We start from the raw sequence: 22,382 nt of genomic DNA, 5'->3' as shown, positions 1-22,382 counted from the left end.
TACCCACAACCGAAGTAAGGCTCACAGGTCTATAATTACCAGGGTTGTCTCTACTCCCCTTCTTGAACAAGGGGACAACATTTGCTATCCTCCAGTCTTCCGGCACTATTCCTGTCGACAAAGACGACATAAAGATCAAGGACAAAGGCTCTGCAATCTCCTCCCTGGCTTCCCAGAGAATCCTAGGATAAATCCCATCTGGCCCAGGGGACTTATCTATTTTGACATTTTCCAAAATTGCTAACACCTCCTCCTTTTGAACCTCAATTCCATCTAGCCTGGTCGACTGAACCCGAGTGTTCTCCTCGACAACATTGTCTTTCTCCAGTGTAAACACTGACGAAAAATATCCATTTAACGCTCCCCCTATCTCCTCTGATTCCACACACAACTTTCCACTACTATCCTTGATTGGCCCTAATCTTACTCTAGTCATTCTTTTGTTCCTGATATACCTATAGAAAGCCTTAGGGTTTTCCTTGATCCTATCCGCCAACGACTTTTCGTGTCCTCTCCTCGCTCTTCATAACTCTCCCTTTAGGTCCTTCCTGGCTAACTTGTAACTCTCAAGTGCCCTAACTGAGCCTTCATGTCTCATCCTAACATAAGCCTTCTTCTTCCTCTTGACAAGTGCTTCAACTTCCTTAGTAAACCACGGTTCCCTTGCTCGACAACTTCCTCCCTGCCTGACAGGTACATACTTATCAAGGACACGCAGTAGCTGTTCCTTGAAAAAGCTCCACATTTCGATTGTACCCATCCCCTGCAGTTTCCTTCCCCATCCTCTACATCCTAAATCTTGCCAAATAGCATCATAATTGCCTTTCCCCCAGCTATAATTCTTGCCTTGCGGTATATACCTATCCCTGCCCATTGCTAAAGTAAACATAACCGAGTTGTGATCACTATCACCAAAGTGCTCACCTGGCCGGGTTCATTACCCAGTACCAAATCCAATGTGGCCTCGCCCCTTGTTGGCCTGTCTACATACTGTGTCAGAAAACCCTCCTGCACACACTGCACAAAAACTGACCCATCTATAGTACTCGAACTATAGTATTTCCAGTCAACTTTGGAAAGTTAAAGTCCCCCATAACAACTACCCTGTTACTCTCGCTCCTGTCAAGAATCATCTTTGCAATCCTTTCCTCTACATCTCTGGAACTATTCGGAGGTCTATAGACAACTCCCAACAGGGTGACCTCTCCTCTACTGTTCCCATACTGCCTCAGTAGACGAGTCCTCAAGCGTCCTTTCTACCGCCATAATACTTTCCTTGATTGACAATGCCACACCCCCCCCTCTTTTACCATCTTCTCTGTTCTTACAGAAACATCTAAATCCTGGAACCTGCAACAACCATTCCTGTCCCTGCTCTACCCATGTCTCCGAAATCGCCACAACATCGAGATCCCAGGTACCAACCCATGCTGCAAGCTCACCCACCTTATTCCGGATGCTCCTGGCGTTGAAGTAGACACACTTCAAACCAGCGTCCTGCTTGCCGGTGCCCTCTTTCGAACTTTTAATCCTATCCCTGACCTCACTACTCTCAACATCATGTACACTGGGACTACAATTTAGGTTCCCATCCCCATGGATTCCACAAAGTTCATTTGAAATACTATTTTGCTGTGAAGTCTTCACCGCTGAGCTTAGTGACACCGCTACCTTTTCTCGGGGTGGGTGGGCAGCCAATGCCCATCACTTTCTATGTGTAAAGGAGCAGTCTAGATTAATTTGTATTTCAAATATGCTAACTTCCTTTACTTCTGCCTTGGTCTGCTCTCCCAATGTTTCAGAAGTCAGTGATCTATGAAATCATGGAAATCCCATTTAGATAGAAGATTCAGGGCAGCACGGTAGCATAGTGGTTAGCATCAATGCTTCACAGCTCCAGGGTCCCAGGTTCGGTTCCCGGTTGGGTCACTGTCTGTGCGGAGTCTGCACGTCCTCACCGTGTGTGCGTGGGTTTCCTCCGGGTGCTCCGGTTTCCTCCCACAGTCCAAAGATGTGCGGGTTAGGTGGATTGGCCATGCTAAATTGCCCGTAGTGTCCTAATAAAAGTAAGGTTAGGGGGGAGTTGTTGGGTTACGGGTATAGGGTGGATACGTGAGTTTGAGTAGGGTGATCATTGCTCGGCACAACATCGAGGGCCGAAGGGCCTGTTCTGTGCTGTACTGTTCTAAATTATAATATTTCAAATAACTGGAGTAAAGGTCTCCTCACCTTTTCAACTCTGGTGCTCCACCTGTTGACGAGCATTGCATTTGTATAGCAGTCTTTGCATGCTTGCCTGTGCTACATGCAAAATAGCCATTTGAATAATTCACAAAAAGATATTTGTCTGGAAAAAAGAAAATAGGGAGAGAAGCTAAATTTAACATGTCACATACTCTTCACGGCATGCGTCACATTGAGCAGTGCTCGTTTGTCCGTTTTGCCAATTCTACTGTAAAATTTGAATACTGTCCATACCATAAACCTAGATTCCATTATTTTGACTGCAAATACGTGAGAAATATGAGAATGACTAGAGTGAGAGTAGGTCCGATTAAGGACAGTAGCGGGAGATTGTGTATTGAGTCTGAAGAGATAGGAGAGGTCTTGAACAAGTATTTTTCTTCAGTATTTACAAATGAGAGGGGCCATATTGTTGGAGAGGACAGCGTGAAGCAGACTGATAAGCTTGAGGAGATACTTGTCAGGAAGGAAGATGTGTTGCGCGTTTTGAAAAACTTGAGGATAGACAAGTCCCCCGGGCCTGACGGGATATATCCAAGGATTCTATGGGAAGCAAGAAATGAAATTGCAGAGCCGTTGGCAATGATCTTTTCGTCCTCGCTGTCAACAGGGGTGGTACCAGAGGATTGGAGAGTGGCGAATGTCGTGCCCCTGTTCAAAAAAGGGAATAGGGATAACCCTGGGAATTACAGGCCAGTTAGTCTTACTTCGGTGGTAGGCAAAGTAATGGAAAGGGTACTGAGGGATAGGATTTCTGAGCATCTGGAAAGGCATTGCTTGATTAGGGATAGTCAGCACGGATTTGTGAGGGGTAGGTCTTGCCTTACAAGTCTTATTGAATTCTTTGAGGAGGTGACCAAGCATGTGGATGAAGGTAAAGCAGTGGATGTAGTGTACATGGATTTTAGTAAGGCATTTGATAAGGTTCCCCATGGTAGGCTTATGCAGAAAGTAAGGAGGCATGGGATAGTGGGAAATTTGGCCAGTTGGATAACAAACTGGCTAACCGATAGAAGACAGAGAGTGGTGGTGGATGGCAAATATTCAGCCTGGAGCCCAGTTATCAGTGGCGTACCGCAGGGATCAGTTCTGGGTCCTCTGCTGTTTGTGATTTTCATTAACGACTTGGATAAGGGAGTTGAAGGGTGGGTCAGTAAATTTGCAGATGATACGAAGATTGGTGGAGTTGTGGATAGTGAGGAGGGCTGTTGTCGGCTTCAAAGAGACATAGATAGAATGCAGAGCTGGGCTGAGAAGTGGCAGATGGAGTTTAACCCTGACAAGTGTGAGGTTGTCCATTTTGGAAGGACAAATCTGAATGCGGAATACAGGGTTAATGGTAGGGTTCTTGGCAATGTGGAGGAGCAGAGAGATCTTGGGGTCTATGTTCATTGTTCTTTGAAAGTTGCCACTCAAGTGGATAGAGCTGTGAAGAAGGCCTATGGTGTGCTAGCGTTCATTAGCAGAGGGATTGAATTTAAGAGCCGTGAGGTGATGATGCAGCTGTACAAAACCTTGGTCAGGCCACATTTGGAGTACTGTGTGCAGTTCTGGTCACCTCATTTTAGGAAGGATGTGGAAGCTTTGGAAAAGGTGCAAAGGAGATTTACCAGGATGTTGCCTGGAATGGAGAGTAGGTCATACGAGGAAAGATTGAGGGTGCTGGGCCTTTTCTCATTGGAACGGAGAAGGATGAGGGGCGACTTGATAGAGGTTTATAAGATGATCAGGGGAATAGATAGAGTAGATAGTCAGAGACTTTTTCCCCGGGTGGAACACACCATTACAAGGGGACATAAATTTAAGATAAATGGTGGAAGATATAGAGGGGATGTCAGAGGTAGGTTCTTTACCCAGAGAGTAGTGGGGGCATGGAATGCACTGCCTGTGGTAGTAGTTGAGTCGGAAAATTTATGGACCTTCAAACGGCTATTGGATAGGTACTTGGATTAGGGTAGAATAAGGGAGTGTAGGTTAACTTCTTAAGGGCAGCACGGTAGCATTGTGGATAGCACAATTGCTTCACAGCTCCAGGGTCCCAAGTTCGATTTCGACTTGGGTCACTGTCTGTGTGGAGTCTGCACATCCTCCCCGTGACTGCGTGGGTTTCCTCCGGGTACTCCGGTTTCCTCCCACAGTCCAAAGATGTGCAGGTTGGGTGGATTGGCCATGACAAATTGTCCAAAATTCTATGATTAACCTAGGACAAAAGTTCGGCGCAACATCGTGGGCCGAAGGGCCTGTTCTGTGCTGTATTTCTCTATAAAAAAAAAAAAATACCACCCTTGTTTAGAAAACTGAACAGAACCCAGCTGACTGATGTAATCACAGGACAACCAGAGCAACCAATTGTCCGTTTCTTTTATAGATTAAGCCAAGAACTACTGCACGTTAGAACTTGCTAAATTTCCACGGGCCCGAACTTCTGCAGAGTGGCAGAGTCAGATTTCTTTATGGTCTAATATTATTTGGGTATTGATGTAACCGAGCAGGAACCATCTGAAGTTTGCAATTTCACATGGCTCCCGGTGCAGGGCAATTGCTCATTGGAACTTTACACTTCCTGGGCAATTGTCCAGCAAACCTTATCGGAGAACTTCTGGGATGCTGTTTCCCAGCACATCTGTAGGATACCCTCAAATACACTACCCTGGAGTTTGGAAGCTACAGTCTTCTGCATCCTAATACTTAGCAAAAGTGATATTACTTTGTAGACATTATTTCTAAATATGCATGGGCAAAAATTGGTGCAGACACAATTAAGCTTAATTAACAATATACTGTTCACAGTCACTAAATGGAAAGTAGCGAAACCCTCCAATATGACCTTTCAAACTAAAGGGCTGAGCTTAGTGTGATGCAAGGACATTTGGAAGACAGGTAAAACATTATTGGGACACCGGTAAAACATTAATTTTGCTAAACTGCAATTATGCAGCATACATCACACCACCTTGCTCTTTCCACTTAGAATGTAAATGACAAAGGGAAAAAAAGTAGTTTGTCCTGCAGATCATTTTGAGATGAATTTAAGGGGCAATTTAACGTGGCCAATCCACCTAGCCTGCACATCTTTGGGTTGTGGGGATGAGACTCTTGCAGACAAGGGGAGAAAGTGCAAATTCCACACAGGCAATGACCCGGGATCGGGATTGAACCCGGGTCCTTGGGGCCATAAGGCAGCAATGCTAACCACTGTGCCCCTGATACATATTTATACAACAAAGTCAAAGATGATCATCAATAACAGAGAACATACAATAGGTCTGTAGTTCAGAGGTGGCTGAATCAAGGAACTGTGAAGTGTTGTGTCTGCATAGAGTGCAGGCTTGGGGATTTGACTTGGGCTCTAGGACAGTCAAATGGAAGGAAATGGCATTTGCACAAAGAGCCAGCAATCAAAGTCCGAGCGATAACATGGGGGAGAGAATGAAAGAGAAATTAAAAATTAGGACGATCTCAAAAGTTTCCAGAGTCTGTAACATCACCGGTTCACAGCATATATCTTAGAGATACTTTGCCTTAAGTAGATTGTACTTGAAAGGTTAAGGAAATAAAAATGTATATTGTGACAAGTGGGAGATAGTGCACATATGGGTACCTGTTTTCTTATTAAATCTAGAAAGTACATGGGTTTGGATTTCTGCTTCAAAATAGGATCACAGGTAATTTATCCAGCCAAAGGCTGGAGATTCTGACTTTTAAAAATATTACATTATTTCAGGAAATGTAATAGTTTAATTTTATACGAACTTTTACAAGCACTGCACGGTGTATTAATACGTGACAAGACATCCTACCTTGAATGTCCATTTTTTGGGTGTGAACAAGGCTTAATACCTGGGTCTGACCATTTTTACTCTTTCTGCACATGCTGGCATGCGCAGGGCAGCCTGTGGGTCCTTCATGAACTCCTTGACAGAGATTCATGTAATATCTAAAAGATAAAATTGGAATAAATTCATAACATAAGGAATAAGAGAAGTAGGCCACATCTTTCAAGCCTGTTCAGAATCTCACAATTACTGCTTAGAGGCAGCCATTTGGCCCATTATGTCTGTACCAGCTCCCCAAACAAACATCATGACATAGTCAGATTCCCTTGCAATCGTGCACATTGTTAAGCATCTTTTGACGCCAAATATTACCAGGATAAGGAGTCCATCTTTATTCAAAGGGTTGTGAATCTTTGTAATTCTGTACCCAGAGGTTTTGTGGAAGGGAAAGTGTTTGACAAAATTATTACACGATTTATCTATGTTATAAACAGGGTGAATAAAGGGGATCCAGTATATGTAGTCAATTTGGATTTCCAAAAGACATTTAATAATGTTGCACAAAAGGTTATATTTGGGTTAATATATTAGCATGAATGGAAGACTGGATAACTAATGGGAAACAAAGTGTTGGGGAAGGTCCAAGTGGTGGAAATGGTGGAATAAGTTTAGTATCATTATACTAAAGGCTTTTTTTGGGAAAGTAGACACGATCATTTCAGACTGTATGGGTGAGGAAGACCCTGCTAAAGGAGCAGAGGCAGGAGGGGGTTGGCGTTGCCAAACTTGCTTCATTATTATTGGGTGGCGAATGTGGACAAGGTGCGGCGGTGGTGGGAAGGAGAAGGGGCAGAGTGGGTTAGGATAGAGGACGAATCTTGTAAGGGATCTAGTTTGAAGGCTATAGTGACGGCAGCGTTGTCTATGGCTCCGAGTAGGCATTCAAGGAGCTCATTGGTGCAGTCCGCAGTGAAGATATGGAATCAGTTGAGGAGGCATTTTAGGGTGTAAGGGATGTCCGTGCTAACGCCGCTGTGCAAGAATCATGGGTTTGAGGGGGGGGGGGGGGGGGGGGGGGGGGGGGGGGGGGGAATGGATAGTGTACACAGGAGGTGGAGGGAAGTGGGGCTAGTCAAGGTGAGGGATCTGTATTTGGAGGAAGGGTTTGCCAGTCTAGAGAAGCTTAGGGAGAAGGGAAGTGAGTTAAGATATCTGCAGGTTAGGGACTTTGCGCGAAAGTTCTGGAGGGGGTTCCCTAGGTTGCCGGTTAACAACCGGCTGGAGCAACTGCTGCTTCCGAATTTGGATAGGGAGAGAAGAATTGGGGATATACACAAGTGGCTGGGGGAGCAGGGAGGTGAAGATAAAGGAGAAGTGGGAAGAGGAGATCTTTTGGAGAGTATGGAGTGAGGCATTGCGTAGGGTAAACAGGACCTCCTCCTGTGCAAGGATGAGCCTGACACAGCTTAAGGCCGTGCACAGGGTGCATATGACTCGGGTGGGAATGAGTTTGTTCTTTCAGGGGGTAGCAGATGAGTGAGAGGTGTGGGTGGGGGGCCAGCGAATCACACACACATGTTTTAGGGTTGCGAAAAATTGGGAAGATTCTGGGTGGGAGTGTTCACGGTCTTAGTCTTAGATAGTGGAGGGGGGAAGTGGGCCGGAACCCTTTGGTGCCGATATCTGGGGTCTCAGAGAAGCCGGAGCTCATGGAGAGGAGGAAGGCCGATGTTGCGGCCTTCGCCTCTGATTGAATGGTGCCGAATTTTGCTGGAGTGGCGGTCGGCATCGCCACCAGGGGTAGCAAGTGGCTTGGTTGGGTGATCTGCACGACTTCCTGCGATTAGAGAAGATAAAGTAAGAGTTAAGGGGCTCTTCAGGGTGGGTTTGAGGAAAGGTGGGGCATGTTTGTGACTATGTTTGAGGGGCTGTTCGTCGCGGGGAGGTGAAAAAGGGGAAAAATCTGTACAGACTGTATAGTTGATTGTTGGGCAGTATGTTTCCCTTGGTGTTTATTCGCTGTGACCTGTTTTCATAGAATTTACAGTGCAGAAGGAGGCCATTCAGCCCATCGAGTCCGCACTGGCTCTTGGAAAGAGCACCCCACCCAAGGTCAACAACTCCACCCTATCCCCATAACCTAGTAACCCCACCCAACACTAAGGGCAATTTTGGACACTAAGGGCAATTTATCATGTCCAATCCACCTAACCTGCACATCTTTGTACTGTGGGAGGAAACCGGAGCACCCAGAGGAAACCCACGCACACACGGGGAGGATGTGCAGACTCCGCACAGACAGTGACCCAAGCCGGAATCGAACTTGGGACCCTGGAGCTGTGAAGCGATTGTGCTATCCACAATGCTACCGTGCTGTGTTTTGATACACGTTTGTAATAAAATACCTTCTTTAAAAAAGGGGCCATGAGAAAATGATGGTCATCCATTGCGTGGTTAAAATCTGGAATGATCTGTCTGAAAGGGTAGTGGAGCCAGATTCAATTATGGCTTTCAAGAGGTTTTAGGGAATACTTGTAGGGTTATGGACAAAGGATGCATGGCTTGCTGGATTGCTCTTGGAGAGCAGGCATGAGCTTGAAGGCTTTATACATAGACGTTAATAAACAATCTTATCAACAGCATTTTTTTCTTTCAAATCTAGAAATCATTTAGAAATTTTATATATTAGCATTTATTTACACTGCCAAAATAAATGTCAGCAAAGTTTTTTTTTTAAATTTACTTTCCAAATCATTTTCCGCAGGTTTGATTTTTCACAGGTAGAGCATCATTCGGTATCATGCTCAGGTGGTTATTATTCAAGTGTTCAAGATGGAAAGACACATTATCTGTACAATATCTGATCAAGGCATAATCACAGCTAAATTCGACCTCAACAGGCATCGACAGATACACAAACCCAGCATAAGGTGGGGGCTGGCCATTAGGAGAAACAACCATCATTTTCCTATTTCCAAAACAGGTCACGAACGCACTGCAGCTCCACCTTTTGACCCTTCCTGACATTCATTAAACAGTAAAAACAAGAAATCAAACCTAGTACCCTCCTAGCCTGTAAGGGTCAGCTACTCAGTTATCAGGCAGCGTCTCAAGTTCAGCATATATTAAAATAGTATTGAATTTGAGAAATAAGATTACAACAATGCAAATACAGTGCAAGCACTATACAAAAGCAGAAGCAATCTCTATAAATGGTGAGAAAATTCTAACTTACGTATAACCATCAGACATGAACTTCCATGATCCGGTAAGGGAAGAAAGCATGCGCAAATCATAGGTCTTATGTCTGTGAACTAGCTTGCATTCCATCTGTTTGGGTGGACAAACTGTGCTCGTCTTCCATTCAAATGTTGTTGAGCAATCAAGGGTCTCGCTCAGCACTTCTGGGCTCCCATCTTCAACGGTTTCATTACATCTGAAGATGATTGTCGATCTTCGAGTTGCAGTTGCTGAAACCATTGAATTTAAACAGTTTAATAACAAATCATTAGCTCATCTACAAAAGCACTGGTGTTTGTTACATACCATTACTACAGAAGCCCCATGCTTTATCCCTGTCATAGTCATCGGTTGTTCCACACCACAGGTATCTATCTGTTCGCCCTTCAGTCGTACATGCATCGTAAGATTTCTTGAAAAACTTAAATGGGAATCTGCAAAGCTCTCCTCTTTCAGTCACTGTTAAATAAATAGAGGGAAAAGCACACGAGTCACCCCAAATATAAGAGCTAAAGTCGAAACTGGCTGATGTAACGCAATCCCATCTGTTGCTGTTTAAACAAAATGAACTTGCTGCCATTGTCTGGAATGCTTCATCTCTCTGTAAGCCATTCACTCTTGCTCTTCATGAAAAAAATGAAAATCACTTTTTGTCACAAGTAAGCTTCAATGAAGTTACTGTGAAAAGCCCCTAGTCGCCACATTCCGGCGCCTGTTCGGGGAGGCTGGTACGGGAATTTTATTGTGGGCGTCCGGTACCTACCCAGATGGGATCCTCATGCATGAGCAGAGACACTACCCATGTCCATCCATTCAACTATAGAAATCATAATAATCCAGTCAGATCGTGGTTCCATGTGAGATTCACACAGGCATTTCCAGCAGGACAATGCTACAGGAACTGGGAATCATACCAAAATTTAGTTCCTTTCCCCAGCCCAGAACACCGATGCAAGTTGCAGCTTCCTCTATTCCTGCCCTGTTATGGTCGGCTAATTTAGAACAAGCCAAGAAAATGGGGTACACTGGTACTCCAAGGGTGACATCTTTACCTAGTCAGGATTGAGGCAAAATAACTGCATAACATGAACATGTCACTTTCAAGCACAAGGTGACTGATTGTGTACCAAAATACATTAAAAAAATTATGATTCACACTATTTGCTTCAAAGTATTCTCGACACTTGGTAAAAGAAATTAAATTAACTTTACCAATTACCTTTTGGGCAGAGATCACTACTGCTGTAGTGCAAAATTAAGGCCTGCTCCTGGTGTTTGTATTCCAGGGTCATTGCTTTTGGATTACCAAATGAAGCTGCTTCATCTCCTGAGACCAAACAGACAGCACTGTCTTTACATTTGTTGCCAGGTACATCGGTGACTGCTGCACATATATTAAGGTAATATGTCCTCTTTCCAGACTGAACCTGAAGGATCAAGAACATTTGTCAATTATTTCAAGAGCACCATGATGGCAAATCATAATATCATTCTGCACAAAAGAGAATTTTTAAATTCAAATACGCCTCGCATGTTAAAAGTAACAAATCTGGCCATATTCCTAAGAATACTGGTATCATTTAAAGTTTAATCAGAAGCCGGACTGGCAGAATATATATTTTAAAATGCAGGCTTAAATAAATTAATATTCATTGTCAAGTTCCCCAATTAAACAGAAACATGCAATGCTAGCTTCCTTTATGTGATATTGACTGAGGGGTATTACTTACTTGGCAGAACAATTAATTTACCGTAATTAATTCCTCAGGTGAATGCCTGGGAGGAAGGAGCAGTGCTCCGTAAACTAGTGTTTGAAACAAACCTGTTGGACTTTAACCTGGTGTTGCAAGACCTCTTACTGTGCTTACCCCAGTCCAACACCGGCTTCTCCACATCACAATTAATTTACAGTACAGGTTTGGCATTAGTGCACAGCACTTTCAATTTTCATCAACTCCTAAAGCAGGTGTCAAGGCAAAATTACTCAGACACTTTACCAATATGGAGCCGGCTTCCATTTAGGCAGCATGTAAGGCAATAGGATCAGCTCACATTTATAGCACCTTTCAAGACCTCAGCACACCACAAAGCACTTTACAAGCAATGAAGAATTTTTGAAGTGTAGTCACATTGTAATGTAGAAAACAAATCAATCAAATTGCACCCATTACTCAATGACACAACCAGATTTATTTTTAAAGTGGGGTTAATTGAAGGATACAAATTGGCCAGCAGTCTCCTGCTGCTCTTCAAAATAGTGCCATATATTATATAAAATAAATATAATGTCTATGTCTGGGGGGACAATTGGAGCCTAGGTTCATGTGTCATCAGATACTACAGCACTGACGACGATTGCACGCTGGACAGCTGGTTCATGATGCAGAGCACAGGCCAACAGCACAGGTTCAATTCCTGTACTGGCTGAGGTTATTCATGTAGGCCATACCTTCTCAACCGTGCCCTTGCCCGAGGTGTAGTGATCCTCAGGCTAAATCACCACCAGTCAACTTTCCCCCTCAAAGGGGAAAGCAGAGTATGGCATCTGGGATCATGGAAGACTTATTTTACAGTGCAATACACAGCACTCTTATAAGCTCTTTGGGGGCTTCCCATGGTTCATTTACTATTTTACCTGTCAATCTGAAAACCACAGGAAGAGATCCCCTTCCAAGTCACTAAATTGGTCTACCTCCAGCTAAATGTTTCCACATTTGGCTTTTACTTTCCCTTCTCCTTAATAATCTAAACCCAACATGAAAATTACTGTTCCCCAAGTGATCACTCATGCTCAACTTCTTTCTCCAAAACTAGATCCAACACTGTTACTTACCTTGTTGACCTGGAAACCAGATCAAGAAAACTTCTGTATATATTTCAGGAATTCTTCCCTCTTTCTGCTCTACACTGTTTTCTCCCCAGTTTTATCAGGAAGTTAAATATTCTCATTGCGCCCTTGTGAAATTATAGAATCATAGGTAGATTTTACAGTGCAGAAGGAGGCCATTTGGCCCATCGAGTTTGCACCGGCTCTTGGAAAGAGCACCCTACTAAAGCCCATGCCTCCACTCTATCCCCATAATCTAGTAACCTCACCGAACCTTTTTGGACATTAAGGGCAATTTATCATGGCCAATCCACCTCACCTGCACATTTTTGGACTGTGGGAGGAAACTGGAGGGCCAGGAGGAAACCCAACGCACACACTGGGAGAACGTTCAGACTCCGCACAGACAGTGACCCAAGACGGGAATCGAACCTGGGACCCTGGAGCTGTGAAGCAACTGTACTAACCACTGTGCTGCCATGCTGCAAATTTACTCCTTTATTGCCTTCCCATTATTTGGTGACCTATAGCATAGGCCAAGCGGTGTAATAGTGTTTCTATATTTTCTCAGTTCTAAACAAATAAATTCCGTTGCTGAATCCTCAAGTACACAACTCTTTTAGTGCTTTCTCATTGATCGATATTGCTCGAGGTGGCACGGCAGCAGTGGTTAGCACTGTTGCTTCACTGCTCCTGGGTCCCAGGTTCGATTCCTGGCTTGGATCAGTGTGTGTGGAGTCTGCACGTTCTCCCTGTGTCTGCGTGGATTTCTTCCAGGTGTCCCGGTTACCTCCCACAAGTCCCGAAAGATGTGCTGTTGGTAATTTAGACATTCTGAATTCTCCCCGTGTGTACCGGAACAGGTGCCGGAATGTGGTGACTAGCGGCTTTTCACAGTAACTTCATTGTTGTGTTAATGTAAGCTTACTTGTGACAATAAAGATTATTATTGTCCAGCAGTGGTGTCATGAGTGGAGCAGCTGTGAAGCTTGGGACTGAATGTTAACAGTTGAGGTCCCTTAAATGATCATGTTTTGTTCTGGGGCATTAAGACAGGTTCATAGCAGGGAAAAGGTTTGGGAAGCACTGTATCTGCCCTCTACTTAGCCACACCCTTCGTTGACGTAGTTCTCTCTGTAGTCAAAGAGATTCTCCATTTTTGTGGTGTCTACAAACGTTAATAATGTCTCTCTTATGTCAAGTGCCAGCTCGCCACACTTAGTCCCATAATCAATGCAATTACCTGGTATCTTCTACCTGTCAAAGGAGACAGATTGAACGTGTAATGTAACTGCTCATCAGTTAATGAACAGCCAGATGCAATCACTGAATCTGGACAGACCAGAGGAGTTGCCCATTCAAACACAAAGCTGCAGTCTGATTTTCGCATCATCTTTGGTCTTCCCTGGAAAGAAAAATTGCCACAGTATGGATTGCCGTTTGAGCACTTCACATTTAACACCATCTTTCCAAATTGTTACAACAAACAATACCATGTAATTATGTAGTCATTTAAAAGGGGGAAAACAACACAAAAGCTAAGCTTTGCAAATGGACTAGCTATCTCATACAATTATGAAGCAAGTCCATCTCAGTCATTGTTTACAAACGACAATACACGCCTTTTACTGTTACCTGCTTTATTTTGGTAAACTCTAGAATTTACAATCCATTTGTGGAACAGTCAACTGGTTTCTTACCAAGTCTGTACCTCTGACGCAATGAAATACAATGAGGGAGTCATAATTCAAATTGGCTTTGCAGGTGGTGTTGCTAGTAAAAGACATGTAGACTTCCTGAGTTGCTGAATTAATTTGTGGAGGTCCAGAGATATAACCAATTGCCTAAAATGAAAAAAAAGCAAATGATTGAAACCAAGATTTCAGCATTAATTCTTTGTAGCCTCATTTACTTCAGCTGCATTGCTTTGGTCTGAATACTTCTTCAAAAAATAAATGTAAAGTACATTGTAATACAATGGAGAAATACATGTTTAGAAGATTTAAAAATATTTAAAGGAAAATAACCATTTTGTTTTGAAAGGAAGAAACTAGCTAACCCTCCACATCTATGTAAATAAGCGTCATCCCCAGTGGAAGAAGCTAAAGACAGTCCCTTTAACAACTTACATTTATGTAGGGTCTTTAACATAAAACCTCCCAATGCACTTCTCCAGAGCGTCAAACATAATTTGACACTGAGTTACAGATATGCTAGATTGGATGATCAAAAGCTTGAACAATGAGCTATGCCTTGAGGAGCATCTTAAAAGAGGAGATATAAATCCATATTTAACATAGAGAGACAGAGAGAGATAGCAAGCACAAGCATGCATGCTTGCTCAGGGCCTAGGCCGAAGCCACAGCTGCCAGTGGAGTGATGAAAACATGATATGCTCAAGAGGCTGTAAATGGAACAGCTGCCTGATTTGAGCACTAAGGCTGGATAAAGAGGGGCAAGGTCATGGAGAGATTTGAAAATAAGGGTAAGAACTTTAGCAAGACAATGCTGGATATGAAGCCTTTTGGTCAGCGAGCATAGGTGTGGGAAGTAAGCAGAACCTGATGAGAGTTAACCTATGTGCAGCAAAGCTTTGGACCAGCTTAAAGTGAAGGACAGTGGAAGCTGGGAAACTGGTCAGGACAGCACTGGAACTGTGGATCTAGAGATAACAAGGACATGGATAAGGCTTTCAATGAGAGAGTTGAGACATCAACAGGGAGTGGAAGTAAGCTGTTCTGGGGATAGGAGAAAATATGGGGTTGGAAGTTCAGCTCAGAATCAAAGAAGATACCAAGGTTGTGAATAGTATGGTTCAGCCTTAAATAATGACGAAGGAGAGGGATTAGTCAGTGGCCTGGAAGTTCACAACAGGGAATAAGCACTTCATTCTAGTCTTCCCAAATCATATACTTGTCAATCAAATCACAGAATTCTAGCTTAGAGGGGTACAGCGATATTAAGTTTCAAGGGAGTAAGACAAGGCTGAATGGCATCTACTTTAACGCCAGGAGTATTTCAGGTAAAACAGATGAGTTAAGGGGGAGGGATTGACATGTGGAATTATTAAAATAGTAGCTATCACGGGGACATGGTTGAGGGAGGGGCAGAATTGGCAGCTCAACATCCCAGGATATAGAATCTTCAGGTGAGACAGAGGAGCAGGTAAAAGAGGAGGATGAATTGCATTATTAGTTAAGGAGTCAGTTTCTGTAGTGAGGAGAGATGATATCTTGGAGGGGGTATCAAATGAAGCTTTGTGGGTAGAGTTTAGGAATAAAAAAGGGACAGCCACATTGCTAGGTGTTATGGGCCAGGATTTAGAGAACCCCAAAGTGTGTCGTGGAGTTCACCTGACCCACAGGTGAACTTTTAGTAGATTGTGGTTATGGGGAGCACAAGGGCCTACTTTACAGATGTGATGCAACAGAGATCTAAAATACTTTTAAAAGCAAAACCATGTTTATTTATGAATCCAGATAACACTTTATAAACCCACAGTAAACATCTTAACAACTATCAACACCAATAATCCCCACAGATACAATATTCTATGAGTAACCATTAATCTTTCCTTGCAACATCCATAAGACAAATAGCCTCTTTAACACAGACATCAGGTTTAAATTCTCTACTGAGAGCAGTTATCACTTTTAAATTAGCAAGTGATTTGAAGACATTCCTTTCATGCAGAAATAAATCCGAATTACACCTGTTTTGCTGGATGCAGCTCCCAATCTGCAAAACAAAACTAAACACACCTTGTAGCTGCTAGCTCAAAGCAAAAGTAAAACAGACAGGCAGCCCAGCTGCACTCTTACTCTGACATCACTGCAGCTATTTGATAAACATCCATTTCTTAAAAGTGCACTCACTACAGTTATTTGGTAAACAGCAATTTCTTAAAGCTACTCTCACGACAGGTGTTTATTATAGACCTTCAGATAGTCAGCAGTAAATTGACACCATGGGTTAACTGTCTACTGACATGATAATTTTGTTGAGCCATTGGAAAATTGTTGGGGTACTTGTATCCAAAATCCAGCAGGAATCAATAACCTACAAGGGCAGAAAAGCCAATTGGGGGAAAAGTGAAAAGTTCAAGTGTTGTACAGTTGTCTGTTCATCTGCAGGAAATTAACTAATGAGAGAGAATTAAAAACTACAATGTAATTTTAGTTCAAGAAAAAAGGCTACCCGATATATTTGAAATACAACTTTTAGATAAATAGATCTACAATTCATCCACTCAAAACAGCACCACACAGAAAATAGCACTGCAAAAAAACTTCACAAGAAAGAGGCAGTGAAGAAATTAAATAGTGACGGAACAAGATTTAGATGAGAAATGGATGGTTGAAGGGAGTAAGGATTGCTATGCCCTTTCCTTTTGCATCCTGCTTCATGAATATTTACTCAAATAAAAATCAACAGGATATAGAACATCAAAGCATCAGCTGCTACTCTAAACAAATTCACAAGTAACAAAGTGCAGAGGAAGGAAGGAATTGCGAACTGGATTTACCAGCCATATATAGAAGTAATATATTCATTGAAGAACAAATGAAAGGTAAAAATATTTGCACAAGAAGGGACAATGATGTGTTGCTCCGAGACAGCGTGGGAATTCCAAGCACCAGGTCTGACATGGGCACACACATCCAGGATGTGTCACATCATTACCAGAGTTCAAAATTTCAGAACTAATGGACATGAAGGCAATCCGACACATCAGGAAGGGAAAGCAGTTTTTAAAAGAGTGAACATATTTTGGAATCCTTAAACCAAAATATTGCAGATGCCAAAAATCCGAAATAAAAACATTAAATGCTGGAAATACTCAGTATCTGGCAGCGTCTGTGGAGATGGAGCTAATGTTTCAGGTTGGCTTTTGGAATCATTAAAAAGCGGAAAAGTCTCAATAAGGAGAAAACAGGTGCAAGATGTCCCAAAGTACTTGACAGTCAATGAAATAGGTGAAGTCACCCAAGTCCCAGATGACCAGAGGTTGCTCTTTCCTTTGAGGGGAAGCTGACTGGTGGTGATTTAACCCGAGGATCACATCTCAGACGCAGGGTCAGTGGAATACTATTGAAATGTAATCTGGGAAGCAAAGCACACAACTAATAGACAGATCCTACAAGTAAGAATGTGACAATGACCAGATAATCTATTTTTAGGTGTTGGTTGAGGGGTAAGCACTGACCTGGACAAAAGGGCGAATTCCCCTGCTCTTGGTCCAACAGTGCCAAAAGATTTATTTTTTACTTCTCCCTAAGGGGGAGGCCAGGGCTTCAGTTTAACAGGTCAGCCAAAAGTGCACCTCCCATAGTGCAGCATTCCATCAGCTGGAGTGTGGCTTGAACACAACCTCCACTCCCCGATTTAAAAATGACTTGGACAAATGTAAAATGTAGCAAAAGAGAGAACTGTTCTGATTTTCAGCCAGAAGCTGTAGCTAAAAATCACAATACAAACTGAGAAGCCCGTCAAAATAGTGATTATATCTGTACAGTTGCATCTTAAGGACATTCCAATATACCACATTTTCAGATTTAGCATCACGAGAACATGTGTAACCAACAATGTACATAGAGTTGCACATTTCAACCTACCACAGGAGGCCCATTCACAGGATCCATGCAAACAGCAGAACCAGGGGGACAGGTAACCCCTGGGACCGGATTCAATGGCTGGCAAATATTGATATAAAAATCGGGAGAGTCATCATGACCATCAGCAGCAATATCTTCATCCTCTGCAGAATAGTACCCAGACTTCCGGATCAGAGGACTTAGGTCAATAATCGAGCTTCCATTCTTCACTGAGCATCTCACCTAGCCATCAAACCAGAAAGGGCAAGAATGTCAGCCAAGTTACTTTATAATAGAAAAGAAAACATAGCTAGTTTATTTAAGGAACAGAACCATTCCTACTTATCTAAGCAATTTTCATTTAAGTGACAAAAGTGAAAAATTCACCCAAGTTAACGATTAGAGATAGTGTGTGAATAGGTTTAAAGAAACAAATTGACTAAACTATTAAAAGAGAAAAATGTGCCTATTTCTAAGTTACTGCTGATAAAGTTGCTGTAAAAACTCTACCTCATGTTCACAGGCCAGCTGGGTGTGCCAAGAAAAGTAATGAGTGCACGTCTTCTCATCTGAAGCTACCAGAACAGGTCCACTACCTGCTCCCGCGACAGGGCCACAGACAAAGCTGAAGATGCTTCTGTGACGCAGATTAGGGTTGCTGGCGCAGGCATCACCCCGGTCATAAGTGAGCCTCAACACTTGATCCACATAAGTCACTTCTTTGTTGACATGTCCTGCATTGATTACAGTCTGACCTTCTTGAATACACACACCTGCAAAGTACATGAACATTATTACTTTTAAAATTCAACATCAGATCTTAAAAAAAAAGTTGCCAAATATGTTAACTGCCTTCAGTCTGAAACGTTCCCTGCATTAAAATGTAATATTCATTGCACAGTACCACATCACACCAGTCAAGGGATTGCCGATATGCAGGACAGGAAAGTGTATACCTGCATCAGCAGCTTGGACCAGAAAACATGGTCCAAGCCTATTGCACATGTATATGATGAATGTGCTCTCCAAAATGGGGTTTGGGGAGGAAATATAGAATCGGATCCAACTTCTCTACACAAATATCAGTGGCAAACAACAGATTTTCAGGCAAAATTGAAGTTAGTGGGATTTCAGGGTCAGTGGCAGTTTGGATATGAAATCTGCAGAAAGTAGAGCAGCACAAACAATGGTTTTTCAGCTAGAGAAGTATTTTCCAAGACTGGGATATCGGCATTTAGCCACTGCTCTTCTGATCTATACATTAATCATTTGAAAATGGGTATATGTGGCATGGTTTTAGCCTGCACAAGACAAAACTCAATGTAGTAGGCACCCAGGAACAACAAAATCTCTTATTATAGAACTAAGAGGCCGTTAAAGTTGAAACCCATGGAAATAAAGGCAAATATTGACCTGGTTAAGAACTTGGATGAGCGAGAGACAATAATAAGTTATAATAGACAGGTACCCCAACTGTCAGGATGCAATTAAAGGCGTTCTGAAGAGATTAGAATGGGGGCCTTAACTATTCCTTAATGACTTATTAGATAGAAAGCCACTTTTCAACATTGCCGATGACAAAATGATAGGCAGCATTGGAAATAGTGTAAATGGAAGCATAAAGTCACAAGGATTTTGACAGATCGAAGTGGACAAAACTGGATTTCAATGTGGGCAAATGTAATTTCATCTACTTTGGACCTAAAAAGCATAAAATGGGTTACTTTTTGAATAATTTAACTAGAAACAACACAACTCCAAAGACACTTGGGATTCCTGGTATATAGTTCATTAAAGCCCCGAAAGGCGTGCTTGTTAGGCGAATTGGACATTCTGAATTCTCCATGTAGCCGAACAGGTGCCGGAATGTGGCAACTCGGGCTTTTCACAGTAACTTCATTGCAGTGTTAACGTTAGCCTACTTGTGACACTAAGAAAGATTAAAATACTATTCACAGAAAATAATGAAAAGGGCTAATCGATGTTGGCCTTTGCAGCTGGAGGCCACAAATACAGGTTGGTAGCTTCAACTATAGAAAGCCTGGTTGAGACCACACCTGGAGGACTGTGAGCAGTTCTGTACACACACCAAGAAAGATGCAGAGGCCTTGAGAGGCAGTGTAGCGTACATTTACCAGAATTATACATGAATTCCCAGGTTAAATTAAAACAAGGAGGGGAAATTAGAAAGCTAATGAGGAATATGTTCAATGACTTCAGGATATTGAGGAACAGATAGATAGAGTAGATGGAAACCATTTCCACTGATTGGGGAGACAGTGAGCACAGTCTAAAAATTAGGTCCAGATATTTCAGGAATGAAATTAAGGGAACATAAAGGGTAGAAGATAATTGGACTTCTCTCCATGAATAGCAATGGGCTCTAACTCAATTGCGAATTTTAAATCGGAGATTGATTTTTGTTAATTAAAAGGTATTAAGGCATGTAGGGGACAGGACGGTGGTGCAGTGGTTAGCACTGCTGCCAGACGGCGCAGAGGTTCAATCCCGGCTCTGGGTCACTGTCCATGTGGAGTTTGCACATTCTCCCCATGTCTGCGTGGGTTTCGCTCCCACAACCCACAGATGGGCAGGGTAGGTGAATTGGCCATGCTAAATTGCCCCTTTAATTGGGAAAAATTAATTGGGTACTGTAAAACTTTAAAAAAATTAAGGCATGCAGGCTGAAAGCCCATGAATTGGGTTGTAGGTTAGCCATGATCTCATTGTAAGGCTGAGTAGGCTCAAAGGTTCAGATGGTCTACTTATTTTCCTTTTTTTGGAAAAATACTTTATTAACACACATTGGGAAAGACAAAAACCAACAGTGGCAACAGCAAACAGTCACAACCTCCTTACACAAACACCCCCCCCCCCCCCCAGAAATCCACCCCACCGCCCTGCCTTTTTTTACCCCTTAACAGCCCCCCCGCCAACTCAATACTCCTTAAAGAAGTCAATGAACAGCTTCCACCTCGAAGACAACCCCACCTCTGCACCTCTGATGGTGAACTTGATTTTCTGTAAGTGCAGGAACTCTGCCAAATCGGTCACCCATACCCCTGTGCTCGGCTTCTCAGAGCCCAGCCAGCACAAGAAATTCCGTCCCTGGGCTATCAGGGAGGCAAAGGCCAATACATCAGCTTCTCTCCCCACCTGCACTCTCTGATTCCCCCACCACTCCAAATATTACCCACTCTGGATTCTGTCACCCCCAAAATCTTCGTCATTATACCTGTAAATCCTGTCCAAAACCCAAACCATGTGGACATTGTTCACCGGCCTTCCTGTACACACCTATCCCCCCCCACCCCTGGAAAGAATCAACATCCTGGATACCGCCATGTGGGCCCTATGTGCCACTTTGAACTGGATGAGACTTAATCTCATGCACGAGGATGCATTAACCCTCCTCAAAGCCTCACTCCACTCTCCAGTCCCCCAAGCACCACCCAGCTCTTCCTCCCACTTGGATTGGATTTGTCTATTGTCACATTTACCGAGGTAGTGAAAAGTATTTTTCTGCAAGCAGCTCGACACATCATTAAGTACATTAAAATAAAACACATAATAGGGCAACACAAGGTACACAAAGTAACTACATCGACACCGGCATCAGGTGAAGCATACAGGGGTGTAGTGTTAATGAGGTCAGTCCATAAGAGGGTGGTTTAGGAGTCTGGTAACAGCGGGGAAGCAGCTGTTTTTGAGTCTGTTTGTGCGTCTTCTCAGACTTTTGTATCTCCTACCCGATGGAAGAAGTTGGAAGAGTGAGTAAGCTGGGTGGGAGGGGTCTTTGATTGTGCTGCCCACTTTCCCCAGGCAGCAGGAGATGTAGATGGAGTCAATGGATGGGAGGTAGGTTTCTGTGATGGACTGTGCTGTGTTCACGACTCTGAAGTTTCTTGCAGTCTTGTGCAGAGCAGTTGCCATACCAAGCTGTGATGCAGCCAGATAGGATGCTTTCACTTGCACCCAACCTCCTCTTTGGGGTACACACTCACTTCAACAGCTCCCTATATAAAACGTCCCTCTAACAAACAATTTCTACAATATTCTATCCCTACCTGCTGTCACCCCCAGAACCTTGTATCCAACCCTGCCAGGGCAAATCTTTGATTGTCACAAATCGGCACCCACAGGTGCATGATCTTCCATTCCAAAATGCTGCCGTTACTGGTTCAACACCCCGATACCACCATTGGGTTGTGGCATATCTGGCCGGCAAGAACAGAAGAGGCAATAATGCCCTCAAACTGGTCCCTTTACACAAGGCTGCTTCCAGTCGCCCTCGCACTGACCACCAATTTCCTAACCATTGCAATGTTTGCTGCCCAATAATAGTTTTGCAAGCTAATTTTCCTATTTTTTTAGGGTGTAATGACAACTCAAGAGATAAGGTCACAAAGGCATATTGGTGTTATCAATAAAAGCATGGAGAACAAAAGGATGTTATGCCAATTTTTAACATAAATAAGTTTAGGTACCAGCTGGACTATTGTGGCCAACTCCGAACATACTTAAAAGAATGTCAAGGCCTTGGGTAGGCCGACACGCCAAGAACGAAGGACTTAAATTATGTGGAGATGCCAGAGAATCTATAGTAGTTCTCAGAGAAGGTTAATGGAGCAATTTACCAAATTAAGAACGGTTTTGTTGAGTAAAAAAGGAGAAAGTTTCCAATGACAGAAAGGTCGATTA

At 43.0% G+C, this 22,382-nt stretch overlaps 1 protein-coding gene across 2 annotated transcripts in view; it reads right to left on the bottom strand.

Moving 5' to 3' along the window:
* Window positions 1-22,382, bottom strand: part of igf2r (insulin-like growth factor 2 receptor) — a 214,653-nt gene that overhangs the window by 26,493 nt on the left and 165,778 nt on the right. Inside the window, exons 34-42 of one of the 2 annotated variants that reach the window (XM_038803333.1) lie at window positions 18,192-18,454; window positions 17,703-17,924; window positions 13,788-13,931; window positions 13,331-13,492; window positions 10,480-10,687; window positions 9,567-9,719; window positions 9,256-9,490; window positions 6,045-6,181; window positions 2,230-2,347 (exon numbers count right to left, since the gene is read on the bottom strand). In XM_038803333.1, coding sequence (XP_038659261.1) covers window positions 2,230-2,347; window positions 6,045-6,181; window positions 9,256-9,490; window positions 9,567-9,719; window positions 10,480-10,687; window positions 13,331-13,492; window positions 13,788-13,931; window positions 17,703-17,924; window positions 18,192-18,454 — 1,642 coding nt within the window. The remainder of the gene's footprint in view (window positions 1-2,229; window positions 2,348-6,044; window positions 6,182-9,255; window positions 9,491-9,566; window positions 9,720-10,479; window positions 10,688-13,330; window positions 13,493-13,787; window positions 13,932-17,702; window positions 17,925-18,191; window positions 18,455-22,382) is intronic. The other variant, XM_038803343.1, reaches the window with a different exon arrangement.

This window comes from Scyliorhinus canicula, chromosome 1 (assembly GCF_902713615.1).
Source record: "Scyliorhinus canicula chromosome 1, sScyCan1.1, whole genome shotgun sequence".
Taxonomy (NCBI): Eukaryota; Metazoa; Chordata; class Chondrichthyes; order Carcharhiniformes; family Scyliorhinidae; genus Scyliorhinus; species Scyliorhinus canicula.
This window is presented reverse-complemented; position numbering and strand designations above follow the sequence as displayed.